This window comes from Fulmarus glacialis, unplaced genomic scaffold (genome assembly GCF_000690835.1).
Source record: "Fulmarus glacialis isolate BGI_N327 unplaced genomic scaffold, ASM69083v1 scaffold1121, whole genome shotgun sequence".
NCBI classification, from domain to species: Eukaryota; Metazoa; Chordata; class Aves; order Procellariiformes; family Procellariidae; genus Fulmarus; species Fulmarus glacialis.
Genome location: NW_009191939.1, coordinates 24668 through 46724, shown reverse-complemented (window position 1 = coordinate 46724; position 22057 = coordinate 24668). Strand labels below are relative to the sequence as shown.

The 22057-nt window shown below is 41.0% G+C and overlaps 1 protein-coding gene across 1 annotated transcript in view; it reads left to right on the top strand.

Annotated features, from left to right (window-relative positions):
* Positions 1-22057, top strand: part of LOC104083381 (ribosomal protein S6 kinase alpha-2) — a 69147-nt gene that overhangs the window by 22454 nt on the left and 24636 nt on the right. The window contains exons 8-10 of the mRNA XM_009586851.1: positions 6689-6753; positions 15441-15543; positions 20394-20524. Of these exons, the coding sequence (XP_009585146.1) occupies positions 6689-6753; positions 15441-15543; positions 20394-20524 (299 nt within the window). The remainder of the gene's footprint in view (positions 1-6688; positions 6754-15440; positions 15544-20393; positions 20525-22057) is intronic.

Genomic DNA, 22057 nt, shown 5'->3' with positions numbered 1-22057 from the left:
TAAATGGCTTGTCTTTTAGAGAATGGCATAGACTGGTTAAATATTGAGACTTGTGAGAAGCAATTTGCTGTTCTCTCTTACAACCGTTTACGGTTGTAAGATTATTTCACATTGGAGACATAAAGTTAGAAGCAAAAAAGTAGTTTACTAAATGTCTTGTTCTGAGAAGTTGAAAAAGCAAGAGGTGCATGAGAGGTTCCTCTCATTCTTTCTTGCAGTACCCACACTCACTTCTCAAATGCTGGAGGTGGTGCTGCTGAAGGTCTGCTGCACAGTGCTCTTGGTCCTCTGTGTAGCAGTCACAGCGTTAGCGGCCAGACGGGTGGCAGAGCGCGAAATGCTTGACAGCCCACTTCCATCATCATCTGCCTGATCGATGGCTCCTGCACTTTCTAATAGGCACGCGTGGGTGTCCACACACATGTGTGGAAGGTGGTTGCTCTGCTCTGTGCCTTTGAGCTTCTGCTTGACCTGCTCTGGTAGCTCTGTCCCTTGCTTCAGGTTGGGCGGTGTGTGGACTGCTCCAGCCCTCTGTTTTATACTGAGCACCATCAGACTCACGTTTCAGGTGAATGGATGTGTTCTGCCTGGCTGCAGCAACTCAGCCGGAGCCCCCACCTCATGCAGAGGTCAGACGTGGTGGCTCAGCTGTTTTCCGAGAAAGCCTGGCTCCTGCGGACAAGGACAGTATGGAGCAGGCTGCCTCTCGCTGCGACCGCTGGGGAGAGCAGGAGCCGAGAGCCCTTGTTCCACACAGGGACCAGGGGACAACCCGCCCTCCCGCAGGGCTGGGCGTGAATGGGGAACCAGTCCCTCAGCACGCTGCTGTGGTCCTCCCAGGGGGGACACCCGCACGGCCCCCGGAGGGAATGCCCTCCCATAGATTTTAGCTCTTGACCTAAATGGTAGCTCTTGTAGTCTGATATGCTGTAGAGATGATAGTGCAAAAACACATTTTCTCAGCAAGTTTCAATTGCTCTCAAGCAATTTGCTTGACATTAGAGAAAATTAGAGTCTTGGGATTTCTAGGTTTGATCTGCGTTCAGAAAAATAAGATGCTGCAGCAAATACAAACTTTTCCCCACTCCACCCCTCTGTTCCTTTCTGCTGTTTCCTCCCTGTCTCCATCTCTTGGTTTTGTTCTGCTCTGCTCGTTTTGTGGCTTCCCACAAGCTGCTATCCATCCAAAATGGGGCTCCAGTGAAGTCAGTGGGAGTTTCTGGATACTGATCCTTAAATCAAAAGCTACTCACTAAAATAAGCAAAGTTGCTTAGTTAGCCATGATAGTTCTAGCCCCCATATCGTCTCCCTTTTAATAATGGCGAATTGCTAAGGGCCAAGGTTTTAAACCTGAGGTTTATTGAAATACTGGGAAGGCTGGGAGAAGGGAAGATATTATTTATAGCACAAACATCCAAGGAAATAAAATCTAAAAGAGTAAGAGAAAAATAGATCTTAACATTTCAGCGATAGCGGTGGAAAGCTTCTGAAGGCTCTCTCTGTTTTAACTGATTGAGAATCAGCACAAAGGACGATGAAAACAGACTTGTTGGTAATGAAAGAAGGAATACTTAAATGGTTGGCCTAAATACTGAACAGAAGTCAGTAGATAAAAGGACTGCTTCAACTTTGTGGATTTTAGCTTTTTCTGGGAAAGGAATAACAGCCTGAAGTTAAAAGTAGGCTTAGACATCCTGTTTTGAAAAAATCTTTGGAAAATTAATGAAGCGTGCTAAAATAAATGAACCATATTATGGATCAAACACTTGTTTTCAGCCATTGTTCCAGAAGTTTGCAAATTTGGAAAGCATTTGTATTTAGTTCCAAAGTGTTTTTAACGTTGGCAAGATGAAAGATGCTGAGCTTCAAAAATAATTTTATTCTGATTACCATCTTGCTTTTTGCCATTTGATTTTGATACCTTAACAAATAGAAGTAAAGATTGATGCTATATTCTAAAATTTTCCTTTGAAACTTTGTTTTGAAGCTTTGGATCATTAATGGAAAAAAAATATTAGAGTTGAAGGGAGGTACTCAGACAAGGCAGAGAAGGAATTTAGTAATCCAGTTTACCTGATTCTATTTTTAAGTCTGGTGCCCGTATTAATGCTGTAGAACAAATTTTTAAGGAATGGAAAGTCTTCCTTCCTTTGGCATCCCTTGTTATGGGCGCTGTCTGTTCTTTTCTGAGCCTATACGCTCTGCTGTACAAATAGTCTGCATAGCACTGCTTTGGTACTATTGCTCTGATTAAGTACAACAAATTTCAGATTATGGACAAGCATAATTTTAAATTCTTAAAAGAAACTAACTGGAATATCCAGGCAAACAAGGAGTAAGCTTCTGTCTGCACCACCATAGCACCTCGGAAAGCAAATTGTACAATGAAGGTGTTAGTTCATTACATTGCCAGGAACTTAGGCAAGGGACTAATTCTTACTTGCCCTAAGGTCTGGATTTACTCAGAGAGGTAAATGAATGTAAAGAGCATTTCAGGAACTCCCTACACTGCTGAGCAGTATAAAGTTTCCAGAGTCCTTATAATTGAGAAGCTTGGCCAACAAAGTATAGAGTAAAAGCATGCACCAGTAGATTCGGAGTAAAAGCCAAAGAAAGAGTTATTATTTCCTTAATCCCATGTTTTCAGAGAAGATACATTCTGCTTTGGCACATAGAAAGCTTTGGTTTTCAATTTTATAAGACGATGAGTTTAAAAAACAAGTTTCACCTTTGTCGGAGTGACTGTACCTCTTCCTTGTAAACGTTAGGAACGCATTTCAAAAAATCTAGCCCACTAAAAAGATTCTGAAGCTGTGGAGACACTAAAATTTTATTATCTGAAACTAAAAATCTGGAAACATTTTGAATATCCAAATAACCAATTTTCAAATTTCATAGGTCTCCCTTTTCCCCTTAATATGTTTCAAGGCTCACACTGTCTATAATGATTCCACAATCAAAACCAATTACAAATAAAACATGCTACTGTTATTGCTTGCAGACACTTTTATTACAGGCATAAAACAATCTTAGATAATCAAGTTCTCACTTATTAACATGAGGCTGCTTTTATATAAATCCTTGCACTCTATAATGTGTTTAAACTGGCAATTTGATCTGAAAGCATTATTTGTCTTCTCGGACCCTCGTGGGACTAGATGGCATGTAGGAATATTTGCAGGCAGTAGGTTTGATTGTGCTGATTATTCTTTACAGATAGATTTGATTACTAAATTGAAGTTAAAGCGAAGTTAAAAAAACAACCAGAAACCTAGAAGAAGGTGAAAGGTTTGCGGTCATGTGGTGTGCCATCCTGTGTTGCACTTCAGCAGTCTGCTAAATACCCATCTCTATGCCAAGAAACGTCCATGCCCATGAAACAGGACTTTCCAGTTACTCCTGTGTTTCTCTTTTCTCCATGAAAGCACATCTCTTTCCAGTACCATTGTAGATTTGCAGATGGAAGGTGAATGGCTGAAACGTGCTGAGCAAATCCAGAGAGATTCCACCATAAGCACCGGTGCCTAACCTCTCCCATGGGCTTCCGCAGCGGGGTCAGGGTTGCCCCTCTGGGCTCCCAGAGCTGTCCCCAGTTGAGGAGAGGACCAGGCCACATGCCTGCGGCCACAGCACACGGCCCGAGAGGGAGCCATGGGCTACACCAGCAGGTCTCATGGCAGGGAAGATCAGGGAATAAAAACTGCAGGAAGCGCTGAACCTTCTCCATGGTGTAAAATCAGGGAATTGGAAGTCCTTCACTCTTTGCAACATTAGGCTATTACTGTCCTAAATCTCTTTAATACATTAAGCTGACCAGAGATGGAGTCACGCCCTGGCACTCCTAACAACGTATTCTCTCCGTGCCAGAGCTCTGAGGTGGCCCCAAGTGGCAAATGCCGATTTTTCAAACAAATGCCTGTGTCAACTGCATGCTGCATTCCTTACTGCACACTGCAGTCCTCCAGTGATAGAAGTAGCTATGGGTGGGCTTTTTCCTTGGTTCTGATTTCTGTGGGGTTTTTTTGAAAAAAGAACACCAATAGTAGCAAAAAGTGTGGCTTTCAAATGGATGTTCTGAAAAAGGCGGGTCATTCCCATCACACAACGAGGTATCTGTAAGCCTACAAAAGCAGGAAAAAGGGAACAGTAGGGAAGGGACAGAGCAGAGAAGATGGAATGCATCAGCAGTTATCCTCACTATAGAGAAGGCTACCAGTAGCTTACAATGTCTGTAGCATTTATCCCAGTCCTTCAAAATCAGTTTGGCACTTGGGTTTCATCCTTACGTAGTAAAGAGCAACTACTGCACATTACAAAGCTTCCAGCCACCACCACTGAACACAAGACATTTCTCACAGACATTTCTTCTCTAAAGAGTTGCTTAATGTAATTCTCTTCAGAGTAACTGTTGGTTTCATGTTTCTGTTGGCATTGCTAAAATCGGAATGAATCTGCCAAGGGTATCTAGTGCAGACTTTAGACTGTGCATTGAAAAAACATGCTGAAGAAGACGTAGTCTTTTGTCACTATCACTATCTAAGTCTTAGTATTTTCTTGTTCAGTACCCAGGGGCCATAGACAACTGCCTAGGGAAGAGTAAAAATAGGGTAAGCATATGTGGTACTTCACCCAAATTCTCTCCCAGTCTACACCTGCGTTAAGCTCAAGCAAGGGGTTTCCTGAACCTCTTGTGGTTTGTCGATGAAGTAATCTTCAACAGATTTCATTTCAACATGCTTTTCTGGTCTCCCACTGAACCCATATAAATATTTTGCATCCACATCATCTTTTCCAAGGAATTCCCTGTTACACAACTATCTTTTGCCTGAGGAAACATCTCCAAATTGTTCTGAACCTGATTCCTGCTAGCATCGTTTAATGACTTACATTCTTGTACTGGAAAAGATGTGGAAGAGTTAATCCCTATCCCCTTGTTCCAAGGAATCATGACTTTTTAGATCTCTATCATATCCCCCCTCAGTCGTCTGTTTCCAGGTTGAAAAGTCAGTCATTCTATACCATTCCTTGTTGCCCTTCTTTGATTTTTCCTACCTTTAATAAATATACCCTTTTATAGATGAGGGTGTCAACTACATTCCATACTCAGGCTGTAGGTGTACAACAGACTTATACAGTGACAATGTGATGATGTTCCCCTTTTGTTCCTTTTGTCCTTTTTTCTCTTTCTAAGATTTGATTTCATGTGTGTTTCCCTAGGACTGTCCATCACAACCCAAAAACCTCACTCCTGAGGGGGGATGGTCACCTCCGAGCACATAGTTTTGTATGGCGGGCTAGGATTGTTTATCCTCATGTGTGTCACTTACATTTGTCTATACTGTAAGATTACTGGGATGGGGAAGTAATCAGAAGAACATTCCTCTTGCGTTATTATCCAGCAGGCCTGACAGACAATCCTGCATGTTATGTTCACAGAGTGTTTGCTTTTTGTATCCATTCAGCAGCGAATGTTAAGCAGGCTGTAGGAAGCCGTTCCTGATCAGTGCATTTTGGCAAACATCGGTAATGTCTTGTACACAGGGAGAGCAGATGTCACATTTTACAAAAGCTTGAGTTGACAAGACCTTTCTAAAGCTGCTTGTAATGTTGATCTTCAGAAAGTACAAATAATGCATATAAAAAGCTGAGTCCTCTGAGGTGCTGAATGCCTTTTGCAAGGTGCTTATGAATCCCAAGTCCTTTTGGGAATAAGGGATGCTCAGCATCCTTGTAAAGAAGTGCTGGGTACCTTTCAGAAACAGATTCCAAAATTGCAATGCAAAGCCTTTGCTTCCAGATGTTGTTTCTCCTACTGGAAAATGAAAGGTGATATTAATGAAGACAAATCAACCCCAAAAATGGCATGCTAAATCATCTCTGACAGTTGTTTAATTGTTACTGAGCACCTGTTGGTTTTTGCAATGGCACTGAAGCAAATAAATTCAACTAAAGCAATAAAAAAGGCAATCTTCAGTGAAGACAAAAGGCAAAAGTAATGAATGAATTAGATTCGTTACCAGATCTCAGAAGAGTTTCCCTAAATTTCCTTTGGAGTAATGTAACAAAAAATTTAACAATATTGTCAGTGAAGGAAGCATACCACAGAGAGTGATGATTTTAGTACTCACAAATTTGAAGGCGGTGTTTGAAAAGGGGGAACCTAAAACCCCAGCTTACTTCAAATCATTTGGAGCCTTTTGGTGTTTTGAGCCTGAACTTATTTGTAGTGCAGCTTTCCCCATCTGTGGAAAATGGGTAATTAGACAGGATTTGAGAGTCGGTGCAGATAGAAGAGCTGCTGCTGGCGGCGGGGAGCGGCAGGAGCCTTGCCGTAGTATTAGGACATCTTGGGGCCTCTCCTGGCCTCGCTGGTGTGTGCGCTCTGCTGCGGCTGAAATCCCACGTCTCATCTGAAGCCTGAAGAGAGCACCAGCCTCAATTAGAGAAAAGTAAAAAGCCCTCAGCCATCCGATGTTCATTAATGAAGTGCCATTGTCTGTATTTATGGTTGTTTATACTGATATGGCAGTTGCACTGTTCAGGGTTTCTTGACTAGAAGAAATGTTTAGATGGGGACTTCAGCTTTGTCAGTAGAAAAGAGGGGACGGGGAGGAAGGCTGGAGAAGAGATGTCATGCAGCATTCTTCTAAGCATGATTTTATTCTCATTCTTTCATTCTCTTGTCAGGTGCTGGATTCGATGGAGTGGAAGAAATTAAACGTCACCCTTTCTTTGTTACTATAGACTGGAATGTAAGTGGAGCAGCATTTTATTTATTTTTTTAAATTATTTTTCTTAGATAGATTTTTGAAGACAAACTGCCATGCTTAGAAAAAAGATGAAGTGAACTCTAATATAGAGAACCCATAGAGTGTTTTAAGTGAGTGTCTATGTCTCTTGCATACATACATACATTTGTTCACATACCCACAAATGAAAGAAATAGAAAGATGCTTTCAGCACTGCAAGTTTTTTCTGTTTGTCTCTGTTTTGCCTGATGGTCTGGCTATTTGTAGTGTTCTGCAGAATAATTTCCGCATTCAGCTCTAATAAACATGATGCATTGATTGTGGGAGCTGGACTGGAGTGAAAATGAGCAGCTTTAAATGAAAGAATTCCTGTAATATTTCAATCGCAAAGGAAACCAGAGCCGAAGGACCAGGCTTGAAAGAGATGCTCCAGAGGGGAGCGATCTGATGCTCTAGGTCCCTCCATCTTTCTGCTTTTATGTTACGTATTTAAATACTTGTCCCCTCTCACTGGGTTGGGCAAGCTGGACTAAATGCTAGTTTTATTCTTTCTGATATCAGGAACCTCCAGGAATCCTTTTCTCTCTTGGAATTATTTGGAGCAGCCCCGGGTCTGCTCTTACACATATCTGCCGACAGTAGCTCCAAGGAGCTCCCAGACTCCAGGCGCACCCTTTTCCCAAACACCACGTGGTGCTACTGGGACTGGCTGGGTGTTGGTAGAGCTGGTACAGCAGGCTGTACAGCGGGTTGTGCTACTTTATGGTGGGGGAATCATAAATCTTCCAACAGGATAGTTTTGTTGACCCCTTCTTGTCACTGTTGGCCTCAGTGACCATAGGACAGGATCTGGCCCTTCCACTATATTGCAATGGGGGCTACAGAAAAGCACGGCATAGATGGATTTTCAGAAGAGTGATTTTACACCCTTGAGTATACAAGTCAACCAGCCAGAACAGGAAACTGCAGCTTCTCTTACAAGTGGTTGATGTTTTCTTGAGGTGAGTCATTAATTTAAAATCAGCACTCAAAATTGGAACAGCAAACATTTGATCAAATGTAACAGGGTTCAAATAAAACATCGGACATGATTCACAGAATGGTAAACAAGGATTTACTTTATTTGATCAGCTACAGCTCATAAAGCTGGCAGTAGAGATTAGCTAAGTATTCAATTTAGACTTGCAACAGGTTAAACCTTCTCGCATTTTCAGCATCATATTTGTTCAAATCGACTTATTTTTAGACAAACCTGGAGGCAAACACTTTTCATTCTTGATCTGGACATCTGCCAGTGCATCAGAGCTCTTGTTTGCCACATCCTCTAGAATTTTCTAGTTTAATTTTATCTGACCTGTGTTATGGTATTGTTATGTCTCTTTAATATTTGAATTTAATATCTGAATTCATTCATGAATGCTAGTGTAACAAGTCACATTGCTGCAGTTCTCACTATAAATTCTGGTAAAACAGCATGAATGTGAGCCATTCTCAAACAACTGCCCAGGGCTTTACAGTAAAACTAATTCCTCTGTGAAAGCACATTTTGTGGTGCCCAGGTGGTCTTTGAAAGGCCCACAGAATCAATTATTTTGGAAAAACTTGTGAATCTAATTTGAATTGCATATTGAAGAGTTGGCATGACCCATAAGCATGTTAAGAGATGATCAGTGAAAGTGGAGTTTGAGATTTTCCATTATGTTCCAATAGGACTTTTAGTCCTATTACATATGTTCTGGATTCTATTACATATTACATATGTCTAGATTCTCTTTCCTCATCTGCTTCTTACTAATCATGAGATTCTATATAAAGACTTTACATTTATGAAAACATTAAGTGAAAATAAAAAATTGAGAAGAGTAGAGTCAGGTTCTTCATTATTTTTATTTTCTGTATTCCTGTGATATCTCCATAGTCCTCATCTTTGCAATCAAAATACAGGTCAGGTACATACGTTTTAACGTAATGAGGAACACTAGAGCAGTGAGAGGGTTTCTCCTTCTTCTGTGTTTGCTAGTGGAGCAGCTCAGTAACTCATCACAGAGAAATGAGGCTCTACATCTTGGAAGGGTTTTCAGCAAAGTCAGTTCTGGACTGTGAGACTCCTCAAGACCACCTTCTCTTATGATGATTGGTGATTGTTTCAAGCTCAGTTCTTCAGGGAACAATTTCATGCCTGTCCTAGGAAAATTGTACAGTCCTCCATCATTTGAAAAAGTTCTTATGGACGGGTTAGGGAAATATCTACCATGAAGAGGCCAGGTATGCTTGAACATGACTTGGAGATAGAAAGGAAGGTGGATTTAATTGCCCTTTGATGTCTTATCTAGCCCTCTAACTTTGCTGTAAAATGTAGCTGTAAAGACCCATTTTAATCAAACATAATTAGTGCTTATTGTACGCTCTTGGAGACAAATGAATCATTATTACACAGATCAGCTATCATCTTTGTAATACATTTTCTCATTTAATCCTAATTTTACTATCACTCATGGAGATCTTGGGAGCCTTATCTAGTTACAGCAGCAGTATTGTATGCATTTCAGAATGGCGTGAGCCAGCCTGGCCCTGAACTGAAGCCAGGACTTTGCCTTACGATGATCATCCAACCAACTGTTAACATGTTCTCCATGGACAGAAACAGAGCAGGGGCAGAGAACAGAAATGAATCAGGCACAGATGTTTAGTGCTGATCTCTGTATTGTTGCAGGAAGAAGAGTCCGTGATGCTCTCATTTTGTTCTTCCATCACGTATACAGAATCTCTCACATCAATTTGCAGGCAGTCAGCAAACAATATTGTAGAGGCAGGACATGGATGTTGATTTATTTTATATATGGTAATATAAAGACTTCAGAGAGCAAGAGGCAAGCTCTCTTGGAGAGCTTCTGAACTACCTTGGCAGCTATGATAGATAGGACCACTGCAACTGACGGCATAGAAACTTTCAGCGACTGTAGGAAAATGATCCTCCATCAAGAGCCCCTTATCACGAAGGGTCAGAATGGGTTAGTGTTTAGAAACCCAGTGCGAAACAGATCTTTTTTTAAGCAAAATTTTTCCTACAAGAGTGATGTGATAACCAAGAACAAACTGCCAAATTTCTTCATCTCAGTTTAAGAGATTCAAAGCAGAAATGAGAGTTAGCTGCTTCCTTCCAAGTTGTGTGTCAAGTCGAGATACTGCAGTGATGAAGTCATTAGAATCGCAGACAGAAATGTAGAAATTGGATCTCCATGTCAAAGTACTGTCAGAGCTGTTCCCTTGGGGTTTGGATTGGGGCTTGGTTATTGTCTCTGTCACTGAAGTGTTTACCTGATGGAGCAGTCATTTCCCACTTGTTTTCCATCTGTCTTCAAACAGACACAACCAGACAGTGTCTGGTTCGGATGAAGGCAGCAAACACAGTGGAAACAACATACGCAGCGTAAAAAAGCCCCCTGTTACGATGCTGCAGATGCTCGTGCCAAGCACAGCAGTGCTGATAGCGTATGGCCACTGCAGTAGGTGCAATCCTGGAAAACCTGAGTGTGGCCAGAGACCAACCATCCTCCTCCCGTCCTTTACATCATCCCCATGTTGCAGGGTGCCGTTCTTCAGTACAAATCTCCAGACACCTAAGTTTAATTTTTGGTGTGTAAGTAGCACTAAATGAACTGCGGACAATCTGACACAGAGTTTTTATGCCCAAACTTAAATTGTGGCATGAGCCTAATCTCTGTAAAAATCTCATTTTTACAGCTATTGTCACCCAGTAACAAAACCCTAAATTCCCACTTCCCAGGGTGAAAAATAGATGGTTTCTGCAAATATCAGTCTTACTGCTCTAAGGCATTTAGTAGGCACTGTGGCGCAAATTCAATAGATCCTTTGTTAAATGATATGGACTGTCTTTCATGATCAAGGCTGGGATTCACAGGAAGGAGATTAGATGTCAAGCTCCTTCTGAGTTTTACCTGCTTACTACCATTGCACCCCCTTTTCTCCCTAAGACAAGCAGACCCGAGCCAAGTTGACCTCAGATAATTTCAGTCATCGGCTCTGAGAAAGCAGAGACTGGTTCCTGATTTTATTATTACTGTTTCTTCTTTCCAGGTCATGCATAAAGAATTTCTGGCTTTTCATTGAAAATAAAAAGTGAAATCTCTTTTTGCAGACTGCAGTTGGAGGAGTGGGCTATAAACAGTAGTTTTTGTTTAGATGACAGGCTAAATTGGAACTAGAGCAAATGACATGCTAGAAAATGAACTGTCAAATACAGCTGAGGGAAGGAGCGGGAAGAAAGTGGACTCAAGTTCTATTTCCTTCAACATTAATCAGAGATCAAACTAAACAGAAAAATGTGAATTATTTAATTGGAGATTTTAACAACAGCAAAAATTGATCCCAAGGTCTGAATTCTGCTCGCTTTTCTATAATTTGCAGGCAATAACGTTGAGCCATTACTCTAGGAGCGGACAAACATTTTAGAAGGTAGTTCATCCTTTTGTCTGTTTATTGGATTTTCCATGACAGGTGTATGTATCAAGGGAGTTTATTCTCACACTACAAGTGCGTCACTGTGGAGGGTAGTGTCTTTCTATTTCTAGAAGGTGTCTAAGGAATAATTCAATTCTTCATCAAAGAAACTCAGTTGAGGAAATGACTAAATATTTTTTCATTAAATTAAACCATTTTCTTTAACTTGATATTTGCCAGACACATGTACAGGGCATTTACATCTCTGGCTTTTTTTAGGAGTGCATTTTTTTAAAGACGATGAAAATTAACTGCTTATAAATAACAAGAGACGGACACATGATGCAGCATTTTATTACTAGTCTCCCTGGTGTATTACTTGAGGCCCAGCTGAGTTGTTGTTCAAATGAAGCGATATCAGGGATCTGGCAACATACATTAAGAAAAGGTCATTGGGACCTGAGGGAGAATTAGTTATTTCAAAAAAGAGGTTTTTGTCCCAAGTCAGAAAGAAAGTTGATAGAATCTCATAGTTCCTCAAACTGCTATAGAACTGTGCTCTAGTTAATTCATAGGTACTTATTAAACTGAAGGTACCGATTATCAAAGTCTCAGAAGGATGCGAGCGGTTGATAAGTAGACAGAAGCCGGGATATGTATCCAGGTGTGAATATCTAAATCAGTACTTTCACACCTTGGAGTTCATCGCCCTCATTCTGTGGATTACGCACTCCTTCCACACAGCCTCCGGATCCAACAGCCGTGCATGATGCACAGTGATTCCTGATACCTGTCAGTCACATTTTTCTGTGATAAGTCAATGCTGTGGCCAGTTTAAAAAAAATGGGCGTGGGATGTGGGGGGTTATTCTTTACTGGGAAGGAGAGAGAAATTACATTCTCAATAAAACATTAAGGGCTAAGGAATACATTTCTCCTTTACGGATGTGGAAGCAATATGGAAGAAAAAAAAAAATCTTCAGCTTCTTATACCCATGCAAAATAACACACATATAATGATCTTAAGCACCCAACCTGAAATTTAAATGCTCCAGTTAGCACTAACATATCCAAAGTCTCTTTTGAATGCCTAATAAGATGCCCCAAAATAATAATTTGGATATGAAAACTGGGATTTAAACTGAGACAACTGGGACCCTGTTCCCATTAAAATAGGTGGTGGAAGTCCCAGTGACTTCTCTGTACAGAGCCAGGATTACCATGACTTGGGATGTAGATAACTGTTTAAACTTGACCAGAAGTTATGTGACATCCTGATAGAAATGGTCAAAGACAAAATTTGAAACTTAACTTGCTATGTCATTTGCTACTCTGGTTGATTTCTGTTGGAAGAGATCAACGTGATCCATCAGCCCCAAATAATTTTGGGACCATGGTAAGAGATAATAGGTTAATACATTTCACCTAAAATTAGAAGTATTCTTGGAAAATCCAGAAGGATCTCAAATCCTCCAAGAGATTTGTCCTCTGTGTATAGAAAACAACGGCTGTGACCCTTACTGTTTTCTTAGATCAGCTTGTGTCACGTTGTGTTTTGCAGTCTACAGGATGCGGGTTTTTAAAGGAAGAAGCATTCTGCTTGCAGCAAGCCTTCATGTTCAACTGTGTTGGGCTGCCCTGTGGTTTAGTTTGCTTCAGTGAATTGGCTTTGGTTGTAGTGGCTCACTCGGAGAACTGGAGCCAGTGTGGGGTGGGAAAGCCCACAGATGCTCTGCTTGTTCTTGTTCCTCAAAGATTTCATTTAGATACCAGATTCAAGAGCTTGGGAAAAAAAATGGTTCAGGCAGTTTACCTTTTGCTGTTCCTAGTTGTCTAGTCAGAAACACCAGAAATACTTTTTATCACAAGTGGAAAAGGAAATGGAAAAGGGAGTCATCCGGGTTGCGCTCAGAGGAGGTGCTTTTCACTCGCACAAGCAACTTCTTTGTTTCCATCCCCTCCCAGCAAGCAGATTTGTGATTACACATCTTTAGGTGGCCTGTGACTCATGATGAATCTTAAATCCCTCCCTAGTAGTGGAGGATGTGGGTTAGGGATTCGAAATACAAATGCAGCTCCAACAGCACTTAAGAAACTACAGATGGGGGGAGGAATTAAGAGGCCGGGGAGAATATGGTTACGATAATCAAAAGAGAGTGCAGTTCCCAAATGATGTACGACTCTAAAACGTGTTCCAATTTTTGGACCTCACAGGATGAGGGGTGCATTTAATTCAAGGAGGAAGCATGTGCGTGTGACCATATTGCTTTCTGCAGTAGAAGGACTGCAGTTGTGAATTAAGACAAATAAAGGGAAGCTGGAAGCAAATAGCTTTCTCAAGGTGAAATCCTAGCAACAGAAAAACCTTCAGTAGGTGCTGAGTTCTCTTTTAAAGTTCTGTGCAGACAGAAAAAGATATATGTTAATTACTGGGTTGATACTTTTCAGTTGATGAGTGACACTTCCTGCTTCAGATTGCAATTGGCTTTTAATTATTTGGAAGACTGGCTTTCCATTGTGGCTCACAGCAATTATTCATCTCTCTTTCTCTCAGAAGATACGGAGCAGTTTTACGCAAGCAGGAACTTTTTATGGTGAAATGGCCATTAATTATTGCAGAGTCATTTCCAGCCTCACCATTCCACTTTTCCAAGGAATCATAATTCAACCACAAACATATGCTTTATGCTAATGCTAATACTATGCTACAGAATGTCCTGCCTCAAGAACTTTTATTTATCTATGCAAAATCAAGTTCAAATTATGTTGATGTGTATATATATATTAGGTTTGACTACATGCTTTATATTACAGAAGTTAATTCACCACAAAACCCACAGTTAAAAAGAATCTTCCTGCATGCAAAGAGCTGGACAAGCGTGTATTAATCTCCATTAAATATTTTGAAAAATCAGCTCATTATGAAGTTGTTTTAAGAGCTAACCTGAAAATACATAAAATTGAACTCTCCAGCTCTTATTGTGACTTGAAAGTTTGAATGAAACATTATATTTATGCTCAGACATGTTAATTATTGGGTGCTGTCTGTGGCAACTAATTCAGCCCTTTGAAACCTGAGAACAAAAGCATTGCTAGAAAGGGAATGCAGTCTAGGGACTGAAACGTGGGGCAGGGAGTCAAACTGGAGCTCTGTTCCCCATGCCACTATCAGCAAAATGTTTGGTTTTGGCCAGTTCAAGCAGAGATGATGCAAAGTTCGCTGAAATCAGTAGGACTCTCCACATTAACCTCTGTAGGCTTTGGATCAGAATCAGACATGCTGCACCTTAGTTTGGTCATCCCCCAGAGCGTGTGCGCCTGTGTGTGTATGAATGCTTGCAAAGGAGCACAGTGAAGCAATTTCTTAAAGGTCGCTAAGCATGAGTAAAGAGGCCACGAAGTCCCTAGTAATAAAGGCAGTGTATTAGCATGCATTTATGGTGATTGTTACTTATGTGATCCCCTACATGCTCCCTCACTCGCCAGCACAAACTCACACACCTAGCAGTGCTTACCTATTATATACCTTCCTCTCTTCCTTATGTTTTTCCTTGGTTTTGCTGCTCTGTTCAAGCCACGTTTAGGCCTTCAACATGATTCCCCACCCATCCGCAGTGCTTTCTTTCCAGCATCTTTTGATGGGAATTTCATCTAATCCTCAGCTGTGAGCCCCTTCCCTTTTGCCAGATATGCCAAAAGAACAAATCTCTTGTTTAGGTTGTGAGCACCAGGCAGCCAGGCCTGTTGCTCAGCTCAGTCTGGCAGAGTGTCAAACATATTGCTAGTTCTTGACAAATAATAAATGCTAAAACAGCCACTGCTTCCTAGCGGTTCTTTGTGCTCATTGCCATTGCTGCGCTGCTGAAGTCACCCATGCACAGTTTCCTCATTTACCATTGCACGTTCCAGTCCTGCCCTTAAGACCAGTGAATTTCCAGATGCCTCTGCTGCAATATTGTGCCAGTCTACAGGCTACATTTTTACCAGAAACATCTGTGTTTATATTCTGGATTCCAGTAACTAAAAAGTTCAGGGACCATCCAGGGCACAGGTTTTAAGCCGACCAGTCAAGCAGGAGCCAGAGCTACAGATACATCATCCTTTTTTGTCAGTCCTGCAAGGATGGCACAGAGCTGAGAGAGGACACCCTAAACAAAGCGGGGGAGCCTATCTGCGGATGCTGAAGGTGTACAGATCGTTGTTGATTGTGATTTGTTCTTCTCCTTGTAGAAACTATACAGGAAAGAAATCAAGCCACCTTTCAAGCCCGCAGTGGGACGGCCAGAAGACACCTTTCATTTTGATCCAGAGTTCACATCTCGGACCCCCACAGGTTAGTAAGGTGGCACATGGGTAATGCATCTTTTCAGTGAGTAAATTCATTCTTCCTTCCCCTCCCCATTCTGGTGGGGTCTAAAAGTCTGATCACCTGTGGGTTTACTGGGTTTTGCAATATCCAGCAGGAAGCAAAGACTGTTTTGCATTTTCAGGAAAAGAAGCTCATAAGCATTTCTCCAACTTCAAATTAATTTGTCTTCAGGAAGAAGACATTTTTAACAGGAAATATAACTATTGATTTGCTATTTTATTACTCTTATCATTGCTTACATTACTGAATTTAACCATTTTAAATTCCCTTGGCTTCAAAGAACTTTGCATCTTTGCAAGTTAGTGTATAATTATATATTCCATAGATGTTTTCTTTGATTATGAAATCCCATGGAAGTTAATACATGGTTAACAGTAATGAAGAATCATCAAGTTCTCAGATCAGTGGAGTTATGCCAACAGGAAATTTGGTCCACAATATTTAGAAAATCCTTGCAGTGAGAATGTTGTTCCTATAATTTCTATTTCCTAACAGGAATATCACACTTTGTGGACTATATATATGAAGGTGATTGTTGCACAAAACACCATCTTTCCACTCTTATAGTTAAAAGCAAGAATATAGTAACCTCAGAGTGGTAATCCCAGTTATAATGTTGCCTCTTGCTAGACATGGATAAGCTACATTACATTTCTGCCTGTGATATTCCTGTGTAAAGAAGTACCTATTTATATGTTCTAAAATATAAAAATTTAATTAGCTGTTATTTGTAAAACACTTTGAAGATGGTAAGCACTGTAAATATCACATAATATTGTTGTAATAACCAAGTATAAGGTCTCAAGCTTCAACCCTCAAATTGCCCCAGAACTGTTATAGTGAGAGTAAAAGATCTGAGCTTTCATTACGAAAACGCCTGCATTGTAGCACATGAATCAGAGCTGAGATTTCCTGTAGTTTTCATTCAGGCTCATTATGACCTTCAGCCTTTTTCTTAAAACTAGCCCAAACCTCTATTCAAAGCCTGGCTTAAACCTCCTTTCATGGGGTATGAAATAGTGGTATCTACTAAAAATCTTTTATCAGTCTTGGTTCCTAGTTTTTTTGGCAAGGATGTGCCGATTTTCACAAGCTATAAAAATACTACACTCTGGTTATTTGGGTCCAGCTGGAACATCCACCTGTCTCCAGTATGTTAGTCATGTTTTGATATACCTATCCCACTGCATGGAAACAAATGATCTTTGGATACCAGACATTTCGCACCCTTGATTTTAGCTTTAATTCAGATTTCAGAGGAATTCATTTCTCTGAAATATTGGAGACTGCAAGTTAGTCTGATCTTGAGAGAAGCGCTGACTGGAGCTGCCCTGGAAAGTCTCAAAGAAGCACTGAGAGTTTGGATCGCTTTGGAAGTTCACACTTCATTGGTTGTACTGGCATGAAAACATGCACTTCATGCATGTGCTGATGCCCAGGATTATATTTTACGCTCTACATGTTAGTACTGTTACCTAATTCAATTTGATATCTCATGCAAGACAACTGACTTGGGAGGTTTGTCTTGGGGTGGTGGCTGGGGTGGGGAGATGGCCTGCCTCAATTCTGCTTTGTGCTGTTATGGAAAGTGGCCTGAGAATCAAACCCTGTCGTTTCAAAATAGGAAGTGTGTAACTGGAAGTGTGAATCCCTTTACACTTCCAGAGCGATAGAAAAGCCCTTGCAGACTGGCAGCATATTTTGCAGCCCCTGACTGTTGACTGGTTCAGTCGACCAGAAGGGGAGAGCATCACAAGAGCGTTTAATACTGGCTCGTATTGCTGGTGGAATCAAACAAGAGCCTTTTTTATTTTGTGGTTTTTTCTGTCATGATATAGGCCCCCCCATACAAACTTATGGAATCAAACAAGAGCCTTTTTTATTTTGTGTTTTTTTCTGTCATGACACAGGCCCCCCCATACAAACTTACCCTGTTATTGAGAACGTACCCAGACAGAAAGCAGTGTAATGATTCCTGTGTCATGATGATAATGCAGTCATTGTTTAATGAAGCTGTCAGAAAGATATTACCAAGGAGGGGGCACAGATACATACAGTCGTTTTGCACTCTGTCTTTATGAATGAATTCTCCTGCCTGGAAACAGGTTTATGTCAAAGTTTTGGATCCAGTAACTTGCCAGTCCAGTGATTTGCTGTATCTCAGACAGTTTCTTTAGCCTGGAGGTTGAAACAGCTTTCTGTGGGTGCCTAACCTCAGCTCTGAGTGCGCCAAAGATGTGGTTTCTGACATTGACAGTTCATCTCTATGGGTGTAGTTTCACATCACTTTTTTTCAGGGATTCGTCTGAGTTGAAGTCACTTTTTCTGGCCGCTTGTTTCCTAAGTCCACCACTGTGGACCCTCATCTCGTTTGTGCTGACTCAGCTCCTCACAGGGAGTGGGAGAGTGAAGCAATCCAGGTTATAAATGGTGATTTGAACAAGGATCAAACCAAGATCATTCTGATGATCCAACTTAGATTTCAGTCCACAAATGTTTGTACCGGTGTAAGTGATGGGGCAGCATGCTGTAACCGGCAGGGATGTCTTAGGCTGGTTTTACTGCTGAGAAAAAATACGTAAAATTGCACCTGAAGTATCTAAATTTCCTCCTCTGTTTGCTAACCCCAGTGAAGCGTACTGAAGTAAATTAGTTAAGATTTATGAAGCCTTTGAAAATCCTGTAAATTAGGTGCTCTAGTGGGACAAAGCATGACTTTCACAGGGAGAAAGATAACCATTATACAAGACTGGTGTTTGCAAGTGGGTCTAATTCAGACACATGAAATGATTCTGGATTTATCAAGACTAGGAAAATGGTTTAGATTTCATAGCTATCAGTTAATTAACATAATTTAAACATAATTTTGCACTTAACACAGGTGTTTTAACATTTAATTCGTATGATGGGCATATCAGTTGGTGGTGATGAATATTTAATATCGAACACCAAATAATCAGTAGTTCTTCTACAGTGTTTGATAAAGAGATTGGCATTGAATTATGAACGAACAGTTATTTTTAAATACAGATGACCTAACACTTAAATTTTAGAGCCGGATAACAGCTTTTCTGAAGTTCAGGAGTGTTGAGATTTGAATTACTGTCATTCTGTTTTTAAAACAAACATTCTTTCCTCTTAATTAATCCCTCTTGGAAAATCACTGTTGTATATATGCCATTGTAAGAAGTACCCAGTGATGCAAGAGGTCTGGTGTGATTCATCCATGCATTTGCAAGGAGAATGCCCATCAATACACTGACATAAACAAATAGCCCACATCATTTTACCAAAAGACAAGCTTCTCCACGTACTTTGCAGTAAGGTCTGACTTGCTGTGCTTATTTCTGACTCCTGTCAAAGCTGAGGCGGCTTTGTAATGAGATACAGAATTAGCTGCAGTCTCAGTTTTGTTTATTTCTGAGCAGATAATTTGTTTTTACCATATTCTGGCTTCAGATCCTCTGTTCATTTGACCAGTAGATTTATACAGGGAACGTCCACACAACAAAATACATTCTCACATATTTTCAGGACCTCAAGCAATACTTAGTCTTCCACGCCATTGCCCTTCACACTACTGGGTGGTGCTGACGGTGTAGGCAGGTGAGTCAGATATAAGGTCCAGTGGGGATGTATTTTCTTTACTGTAGTGAAACTGGGTATTTACACACTTCCTACAAGGAGATAGCTTTCTAAAGGAAGTTTAGCTCTGTAACTTTGCCATGGTAAATCACATATTGTACTGGAGGAAATGTGAAGGGGAGAGGAGAAAAAAAAAACAAATAAAAGGTGAGCAAATTTTAGTACTATAGGTTTTATAATACCCAGCCAGCTACCCAGCTACCAAGGAATGGTTTGCAATGCGACTCTTTCTTGCATATGAAAATAGCTGGGACAAAACATACACTACGGAGGAAGATCTCTTTAAAGCTTTTCAGAACTTTAAGTGAAGTGCAAATCTTCTCTTCTCGGTTTGGCAGGCTGTTTCTCTCAGTGAGCAGTGGCGTAGGTACCAGGAACTGCTCTCTAGTTATTTCATTCCAAAGGTAGAATAATTTAGGGCTCTTTGATCTCCAGCCATTCCTCCCCTGGATTTGCCACGTCAGAGGGAGGAGTAGGGGGAAAAAGTCCATGAAGGTTAGTTAAAACACTCCTAGTCATTTTGATCATCTGAGGACAAGTCAACCAGCATCTTCCTGGAGTAAGTCACAGCTCCTAAAGCTGCTCCAGAAAGATCCTTATGAGGCCACAAACCACCACTACTGGAGCATCGCACTTTTACACTTGCTTCAGGTCCTGTCTTTTCTACATTCTCCTGACCCACACAACGTACCACATTATGCAGAAAGCACTTTAGCCTTTGTAATTTCTGTAGTCAAGGTGTGCTGCAAAGGACAGATATAGCAGCTTGCAACTTTTTTCCACTCCCTGGAGAACCTGTGCTAAGCCAAAGGAGTGCCCTGCCTTGAGCCATCTGTCTTTCTCTTAGCCTCGCCGTGCTGTGCCTTCTCTCTCTGTGCAGACTCCTGGCACAGGCAGTGCCTAAGAATGAACATGCACTGTGAAAAAAACCTCTGTATCCAAGAGGAGAGATCCTTGCAAAAAATACCCCTGCACTGTTCAGAACCAGGAGAACGGGATGGAGAAGGCACACCAAAGCCTTGATATGGAGGTGGATTATATTCACAAATGTCTGCCAGTTTAGCAGGACCTGCTGTTGACTGGCAGGGGGGACTCTGTTGCAGGTGCTATGCTATTACTTTCTGATCTTTTGTGCAGCTCATGAGGCCATTTTCTTCCTTCTCCTACAGACTCCCCAGGTGTTCCTCCAAGTGCCAACGCTCATCATCTTTTCAGAGGGTTCAGCTTCGTTGCCTCTAACTTGGTGCAGGAGCCTGCACAGCAAGATGTGCACAAAATCACCGTCCATCCAATTGTGCAGGTACCGATGCTGATGTTACACTTCACGCTTGATGGGCAGATACATATGTGCATAGTGTATTTAAACTGCCTCAGTGTTCTCACTGGTATTTCACAGCTACCCAGTGTAGGCAGGAGGTGTTTACATGCAGCATGTAGGAGGTGGAAAATGAGAATTTTTTCCCAAAGGCTTTTATCTTTAAGTTCACGTTCTCCACAGCCTTTACAAAGGAAGTAGGAATTGCACCTTATCACAACTGAAATGAAAGTACTTCTGAATACCTGAAACACTATTCCAGTTGTGCATACAGGGCAGGTAATCAAGTGTTGTTTTTTCAGTGAATGCATGCCATTCTCAACAGTTTTATCTTGGAATACATGATACAGTCTGTGTTGGCAAAGGGGCTTAATGAACTACTGCTGAAGGCTTCCACGGACAGAGAGCACAAGCTCCAGGGTGTAAGAGGCCACCGTGTTCCTGGTGCTATTGCAGAAGAGCCTGGGTGTACTCCCATAACCCAGAGCGGCTTGACAGGGGAAGGACACTTGCTAGACACTTGGTTCTTTGCTGCTATTCCCCTACAACATGCTCTCCAGTTATTGTAATTTAAACCAGAAATAGACTGCTACAAATGGCTCAATACATCAGAGGAACAGTGAATTGGAAGAAAGAACTAGGCAGCTCAAAGATGCAGCAAATTTTCCCACAAGGAAAAAGTTCCTCTCCTACCCACAGCCAGAGGTATGCATGCCTCAAGGAGAGAGCCCCTGCCTGTGGTGTTCATAGGTTTTCATAGTTTTCATCCTTATTTTAATAATTTACAGTGGAATATGTCATATTCTTAAAGATTCTCTTATGCAACAGTAAGTGAAATGTTACCCAAGCAATTACATCCCAGAAATTTTATATATATTCCTGTGGTTTGCTTTGTAAAAATGTATTGAATGTTAACACATGCGTGTCTTATAATTTAGAAGGTTCTGTGTGGACTTTGTTAGTGAGGTTACATTTTTAAAGAGAGGATCCTAGAGGATTTTTAGAGCTGCTGGTCATTTCTTGAGTCCTGGGATGGAATTTGCAAGGTCTCAGATTTGGGTTTCACCATTTGACCAATCCACCTGCCCAGACAGTTTCTAAAAGGCATATGAACTAATGATGCCATAGTTCATTCTATGCCCTTCAATAAATAAAATTAGAAATTTTAAAGTATTTTCTTACTATTTTCACGAGTAATATATTTTCTTAAATTAGGTTGTCTTAGAATAGTAACTTTTCTCTCACACAAAAATCATAATTAAACATATCCTGGACAAGACCTCCAGTGGTCTGGAGGCACACCCCGTATGTGGGATATCTGTTTTGAAGACTGCGAAGCTATTGTAGTTTATAAGTTATCTGTAATTAGAAATACGTTTATATTGTCAAGATATGTGGGTTTGTCAGGGGATTTGGGCCCACAGTTTCCTGTGAATTTCTAATAGGAGGTGCTTGTCTGCATTCCATAAATAGTATAGAAAATCACTGCTTTTTTGCTGTTACTTCTACATGGACAAC